The sequence below is a fragment of the Gadus chalcogrammus genome, chromosome 19 (assembly GCF_026213295.1).
Source record: "Gadus chalcogrammus isolate NIFS_2021 chromosome 19, NIFS_Gcha_1.0, whole genome shotgun sequence".
Taxonomy (NCBI): domain Eukaryota; kingdom Metazoa; phylum Chordata; class Actinopteri; order Gadiformes; family Gadidae; genus Gadus; species Gadus chalcogrammus.
The window spans coordinates 13,520,656-13,528,492 of record NC_079430.1 but is presented as its reverse complement, the minus strand read 5'-3'; the positions used below and the strand labels follow the sequence as shown (position 1 = coordinate 13,528,492).

Below are 7,837 nucleotides of genomic sequence, written 5' to 3'. Positions count from 1 at the left end.
CCTCTCTTCTCTCCTTCCTCCCCCGTTCCCTCTCTTCTCTCCCTCTCCTTCCTCCCCCGTTCCCTCTCTTCTCTCCCTCCTCCCCCTGTTCCCTCTCTTCTCTCCCCCTCCCTCCCCCCCATTTTCTTTGGCTGTACAGCTCAGGTAATATACAAAATGCATGCCTGTAGTTACAGAAGGAACCTAACCATAGCAAGAATTCAAAGAAGATAAAATTCAAAATACTCACATCAATACACCAATGTAACAAATTGAAAGCCATCTGAGCTCATTTCAGAAATGATTTGATATGCAGTGCTGCTTTTGTTGTTTCATTTTAAAGCAAAATAAACACATTTCCCTGTATGCCGGTTGCAAATTGAATGGATGAAAACATTGAAAAAATTCATCCCAAAAAAGTTTCCAACACAAAATCTTTGCTTTCCTTTGACATCCTCTCTCCCCAGTTGTAACATTTTCATTACTCCTCATTCCTCTACTGCCCCCTGCCCATCCTATCCAAGGACACAAGCTATGAAATGTGTGTCTGTGTGTGTGTGTGTGTGTGTGTGTGTGTGTGTGTGTGTGTGTGTGTGTGTGTGTGTGTGTGTGTGTGTGTGTGTGTGTGTGTGTGTGTGTGTGTGTGCGAGCGTGCAACCGCGCAACTGGCTCCCGATATTAAAACATGATGAAAGAAAAATGCACAAAATGCATTTCAACCCCACCCGCCACCTTTCTCCATCTTCTCTCTTTCTCTTTTTGACCGTGACCTGAATAGCGACTCGTCAGAGAATATGCCCTCTAACTGATCTAGATACAACTCGCACAGCACACATACACCATATACATATTATGTACACATAGAAATATGAATGTAGAGCAGTCCGATGTGGTTCACGTTCTTGTGATATAACTGGACATTTTGTCAGACTCTATTATACAAGTATTAATCACCTAAAGTATTCCAATTACCAAACGACCACTTAGGTTGAACAAAGTATCCATGCATGCATCCATCCATCCATCCATCCACCCAGCTCGCTAGCATATTCAGTACGATTCCAGTCATAGCTGGAATCGTCTAGCCACAGCTAGCATTATATGTTATCATCTAAGAGCCACCAATAGCATTAGCTAATCTTGCTAACTAGCCTCAGCTAGCCACAGCTAGAATCAGCTTGCTATATCTAGCAGTGAATTAAAACTAGCATGGGCTAGCCACTGTTACCGACAGCTAGTCAGAGCTAGCAATATCTAGCAACGATTAGCCTCATCCAGCCCAATGCCGCTGGTGGTCGAAGCTAACATTAGCATTAATTCACTAACAATGAGCAGCTAACTCCCCTTCCCTTTGGTTGAGTTTTTATCAAACTGAATTCTCAGTGAAGCAATTACCGGAAATTACAGAACACTTTCTGTTCTGTTCTGTGTGTGTGTGTGTGTGTGTGTGTGTGTGTGTGTGTGTGTGTGTGTGTGTGTGTGTGTGTGTGTGTGTGTGTGTGTGTGTGTGTGTGTGTGTGTGTGTGTGTGTGTGTGTGTGTGTGTGTGTTCTATTCCGGGAAAAAGCCTCCCATAGAGCTTCCTCCGTGTCTGTCTCCATTCCATCCGTTAATCCATTCTCTATTCAGATTTTCTCTGCTCACCCCGACCCCACTCACCGACTTTTGTTTAACCTAACCGTACCTTATCACACACACACACACACACACACACACACACACACACACACACACACACACACACACACACACACACACACACACACACACACACACACACACACACACACACACACACACACGCAGCTTTGTTTCACATGACCATACCTTATCACTCTGACCTGCCATTCGGTGTGTTTTAGACATGTTGCCTCAGATTCAGCTCAAATTAATTATTCTCCATTGGCTTTGCTTCAAATATAAGCTTCATTGTTGAAACACAATATCAAGAGGAATCTCGACTCAGATAAGCTGTGTCTAACCAACCGAACCTCCAAAGCCAATTCCTTCTTTGTGAAACATTTTAAGTGTGTTGTTGTTTATGTGGATTTCGTTAGGATCAGGCTAGTACCTAAAGGACAATTTGTAAGCTTTTAAACCACGACTTCATCTGAAGGAACCAGGACCCATGTGTTTGTACAGTCTGGAATAAATTATGCACATCGCTCTGTGTTTTTTCTTCTACTATTTTAACCGACACACCTGCAGGTTACCCGCAGCCCGAAAATAGACCCAGTTTGCCTCGTAACTGCGGCTAACTGCGGCTGACCACAGGCAACTGCACTCTTTGGATCTCTCCCCCCTCCCCCCCACACACACACACACACAGACACACACAAAGGTGTGCGAGTGTGTAGACAGCATGTGCCATTTTATCTTGTCTAGGGTAATTGATTCCGAGAGCCTGATTGCATCTGGACAGGATCGCAGATGTTTTAGGGTGACTGAGAGGGGGAGTGAGTGGGAGAAGGAGTGCCATGTATGAATACATATCACAACTCTTGAAGAACCTACCTGGTCTTAATGAGCGAGGAGACGAGAGAAAAAGAAATGGATGAGGGATCAAAAGTTGTAGAGATCAACAGAGAACGATAAAGAGACTAGCACACGCTAATCTGTATAATCTAGTCTAATCTAAAACTAAAGAAGATATTCAGTGTGTGCAAAGTAGACATAGCACACTGGGCAGAGAGCGAACGCCTTATCCCTCTCTCTGAACGCTCACAGTGGAGCTAGTAGTCTCTTTGTGTATTTCTTCGAATGTGTTTTGTGCATAATATATGTGTGTATATATTTTTGTTTCATTGTGTGTGTGAGTATGTCTGTGTGTTTGCTTATGTTGTGCAGGACTGTGTTGATAAGAACTAGCCACGGGGGTTAAAGTCCCCGACCATATACCTGGTTGGCTGGAGCATGTCCAGTTTATGGTGGCGCCAGAGATAGAAACAAAAGAGGGCGCTGGGGAGGAAAGGTAGGAGCTACTTAACCAGGCCTGAGGGCTCTGGCTCTCCCACCAGTCCTCGAGTGTTCCCTGGGCCAGCTTGTGTGGCCCCTATCATCCCTTTTGTCAGTCACTGCATCATAGTGCCATGGGACTAACCACAAATTAGACGTATATATATATGTAACCTAAAACACTGATTGGAGCGTTCCTCTACGTAAATGTTCTGCATTTATACCGCATTTTTCTAACCAGCGGCCCACTCAAAGCACTTTACTATATTGCCCAACATTCACCCATTCATGTACATGTCAGCCATGCAGGGCGACAGCCAGCTCGTCGGGAGCAGTCAGGGTGAGGCGTCTTGCTCAGGGACACCTCGACACTCGTTGGTTGAATAATATTTGAATACTATTTCACACCTTGTACCAGTGTGTTTTTTTGGCATGCAGCGGTTTTACATGTGTTTGTATTTTTGTATCCTTTTTGTGCGTCTTTGTCACTTGCGTTTGTGCGCGTGTGTGTGTCTTTGTCCCATGAGTTTGTGCGCGTGTGCGCGTCGATATGCCTTAGTGTTGTTGTTCGTCTCCCCATCGTTGTGTACGACAGGTGTAGCTGTACCTCCAGGGGTGGTTGGCAGCAGGGGGTCGGCCGCTGTAATTATGAAGTCATTATTGATGAACCCCACCATCATTAGCACCTCCCCACCCGGCGGCCCCCTGCAGTGATTTAAACACTCCTTCAGACGGGACCCAGCAGGCCCCACCTCGCCCTCTCAGAACCTTCAGGAGGGTGGGGCTTTGACATGAGGATGATGCTGCCACTCAAACACCGCAAAAACAACACAGGAATAATCAATAGGAGAGGATACACTTCCATCCTCCGAACCAAAGAAACACCAGAACACACTCACACACAAATACACACTACCTGATATATGGCTGCACAGAGAGAGACAGAGCAAGAGGCTGAGAGAGGCCGAGAGAGAGAGGCCGAGAGAGAGAGAGAGAGAGAGAGAGAGAGAGAGAGAGAGAGAGAGAGAGAGAGAGAACAAGAGCAAGAGAGAGAGATCAATAGTCAATCACCCTGTGTAAATCTTTACGGACTCGACTGGATCTCGGAAAAATACCAACCTTATTACTGAACACGAATGCTACTCTCCAAGGCCTGCGCCTGCAGGCAAACACACACACGAACGCGCACGCACACACACAGGAATTCAGATAATAAAGACAAATAGGAACAAAGGTGAATACAGAGACCCACAGCTACATAACTGGCAGAGGAAATAGAAAAGGCATATAGTTGGTGGGTAGACTGATATTCAATCAGACAGCCTCCAGTCACATGGGACCGACAGCCTGACAGACGGACAGACAGAAGGGTAGACAGACGGGCAGAAGACAGACGATTGCTCCTGCATTGTAATGTCTCTGTATGCCAACTCGTCTAAAATCCAGCGCCATGCTGTTCAGAAGGCCTTTGTAAACCCGCCGCCACGCAGCGGCTGGTCGTGCAACGGTCATGCACTGATTACAAACACACACAAACACACACACACAAACACACGCACAAACTAACACCGACACACAGAGATGAACCCACTCCCACTAACATACACACACACACACACACACACACACTCTCCTGACACAAACCCACATACACACACAAACACTAATACACACACACGCACACACGCACACTGATTTACCCACTCCCCCTCACCAACACACACTGACACCCTCCTGCGCTTTTCTTCTGTATTGAATGCCCTCACAGCGGCCGCCCCTGGTTCCCTTTAAAAGCAGTCGGTTGTCAGGAAACCCTTCAATACGACGGCCATTACGGCAGCTCCATGGGGCCAAGAAGGTCAGCAACATCACCACCCGTAGAGAGAGAGAGAGAGAGAGAGAGAGAGAGAGAGAGAGAGAGAGAGAGAGAGAGAGAGAGAGAGAGAGAGAGAGAGAGAGAGAGAGAACGACAGAGAAGGTGGAGAGAAGGTGGAGAGAAAGAGAGACAGAGAAGGTGGAGAGAAAGAGAGATCGAAAGAGAGCAACAGAGAAGATAGAGAGAGAGAGAGAGAGAGAGAGAGAGAGAGAGAGAGAGAGAGAGAGAGAGAGAGAGAGAGAGAGACCCAGAGAGATGGAGAGAGAGCGAAAAAGAGAGTAAGATAGAGAGACAGACAGAGAAAAAGAGAGAGAGATAAAGAGAGAGAGAGAGAGAGAAGGAATAGCAGAGTGGTGGTGGGGAGCTGAAAATAGCCGGACCAGTCACGGGTCACTGCGATGGTGAACCAGGGAGGAAGATGGCTTCAGCTGGTAAATGAGTCAACGGCTCTCTCTGAAGGCCAGAGGAGGAGACTTTAAATAAACTCTCTATGGGACTCAAACCCACCGTGGAGGTCGGTGGGTAATCACAATAATGGCGGGTAAGGGGGGGCCTGGGGCTTCTGAGATTAGATCCACGTGGCCTTGGACTTTAGAAGAACCTGCCACGAAGGCACTTAGTCCATCCAAGACCCACCCACCTACCAACTGCCCAAATAGTTATAATCCAAACCCTCCCTCAGCTTACTGTTAAATTGGGATGTTGGTCTGATCATTCCTGGTAGAGCCAAGGTGAGGCAATCTGAGGGTTCAAACCCATGAGTGACTTAAATTTACATTTAAGGCATTTAGCAGACTATTTTATCCAAAGTGACTTACAAGTACATTTGCCCAATGAAAGAGAAACAATAATATATCACTGTCGGTACAGTAAGGATGTTTATAGAACCAACTGACAAGCACTAACAATTGCTATCTTAACCCATTCCCTGTATAAAACAAGGATAGCTGGGGTAAAATGCTACCTGCTACCTTTAAGTGCCAGGACGTACACTATACAATAAGCTTCCCAAGAAGGTGAGGGGTTCTTGAATTGCAACAGTGAATGAGGGTACACTGGTTGAAAATCAGTTGCTCGTGTGTTGAAGACGGCTGAGCGTTAATTGACAAAATATTCACATAATGGATGTTTCCTGAGGTACAAAATGAACAGTTTTTTTAAATGAAGGTGCCATCAAGGTATAATTGGACTTCTTTTATTTGGCAAATAAATATTTTAGAAGCAGGATGAGCATTACTATTTTTCTGCAGACCAATATAAAAGGGGGAGGTCCGGAATAAATTCCCTCATCATCTTCACCATCTCCCAACAAACGGAACAAAGGACACCTGACACAAAGAGCCAATCAGAAGCTGCCCCTTGCAATGACCTGTGATTCACCGTAGGTGGTGCTGTTCCTGTGGTTTCGCCTTCAGTGTTGTGTTGCCCTTTAAAGAAACCGTGGAGCAGGCTGAGATGGCTCCGAGCTCAATGGTAATTACAGCCAGCGCCTGGGGGAGTAGGTGCTGTTTCACATGGACAATGTGACTCGCCTGTAGAGTATAAAAATACCCCAGAGACGTGTGGAAAGTCAATGCATTCCTCCGGTATTGGCATCTCCTCCACGGCGCCTTTATAGATGAAAGACCGCGCATTGAGAATGTACCTTGTTAGCTCATTACAAAATGATATTCTCCAACAAAGAATGTCCACGTTGATAAGTCATCCAATCGTAATCGATTTAGCTCTCTCTACATCCATCAAAATCGACGCTTGAGTTACATAACGTGTGGGAGTGGCCTAAGGCACAATCCCATTTCTACCCCTTACCCCTTCCCCTTCCCCTTACCCCTTCCCCTTACCCCTTAAAAACAAGGGGCAGGGGTAAGGGTAAGGGGTAAGGGGTAGAAATGGGATTGGGCCTAACTCTACCGTGCAACCAGGTGGAGGGTAGAGAGATCAGTGGTCTGTAACTGGTAGGCTGATCTGTACGGTAGAGAGATCAGCCGTATACCAGTGGTTTGTCACTGGTAGGCTGATCTATCAACTTCCTATCCCATCTATCCTAATAGCACGTGTCTTAGTGAAATGTAAATTATGTCATCGTTACCCTGCCTTAGGGCTACAAATAAAAAAAATTGCCACGATTGATGAGATCGTCAACCGTCTACGTCGTCTTAACTGACGTCCTAACCCTGATGCAGCTCGGCGATCCCTATCGAACCGGTTCCATGCTGACTCTTTACTGTGCTGCTGTTGGCAGTTGAAGCCCCCAGCTAGATACTGTGTTTTGTCACTTTAGCCCCGTATGTGTCTATACGTCAAGTATAGCATTAAACGGTGTCTAAATAACATTCACACTTTAACCTATGGGGTAAGCTATGAAGCAACGCCCCATGGGAAGTCACGACCTGATTATAGCTGGTGGAAGTCTGTTTATTGACCAAACAATCAGGGAAATCCCACGTGTGAATTCAATACTGATGATAAGCCAATCATCTATAGGGTTGACAGAAGTTAGCATAGCTGTGATCCGCGGTTATCGTCAGTATGTGGGTCAATCAAGATGAGCGCTCATTCTGAAACCAATAATGCAGTTAAACTGCTTCAACCTGCTCATTGCCTTATAGTCGTAAATTCGTTTTAATTATTCAACACAACTTTACAAAGAAAAAAACCCACAAATGAATCACACGCAAACATCACTACGGACTTTCCCTCTTCATCACCTGCCAGTCAACAGATGCTTTCGCTTTCACCGAAAGGACTTGTGGCCATGTCGCTGTTGGAGTCAAACAGGACAAACCAGGCGGCCCAGGTTTCAAAAATTGTATTCAGTTCAATGTTTACTACTGCTCTGGGACCAGGGAGGGGAGACACACAGCTGAGAGGGAGATGGAGAAGGAGGTCAACAGAGAACAAGACTGAGGGAGACAACACTGGAGACTGAGATGCAGGGGTCGGAGAGGGACAGGAAAGGGAGAGAGAGAGAGAGAGAGAGAGAGAGAGAGAGAGAGAGAGAGAGAGAGAGAGAGAGAGAGAGAGAGAG

At 46.1% G+C, this 7,837-nt stretch overlaps 1 protein-coding gene across 1 annotated transcript in view; it reads right to left on the bottom strand.

The window, feature by feature from the left end:
* LOC130372270 (copine-8) overlaps positions 1-7,837 on the bottom strand; it is a 58,605-nt gene that overhangs the window by 46,984 nt on the left and 3,784 nt on the right. The window contains exons 2-3 of the mRNA XM_056578203.1: positions 6,817-6,839; positions 2,661-2,678 (exon numbers count right to left, since the gene is read on the bottom strand). Coding sequence (XP_056434178.1) covers positions 2,661-2,678; positions 6,817-6,839 — 41 coding nt within the window. The remainder of the gene's footprint in view (positions 1-2,660; positions 2,679-6,816; positions 6,840-7,837) is intronic.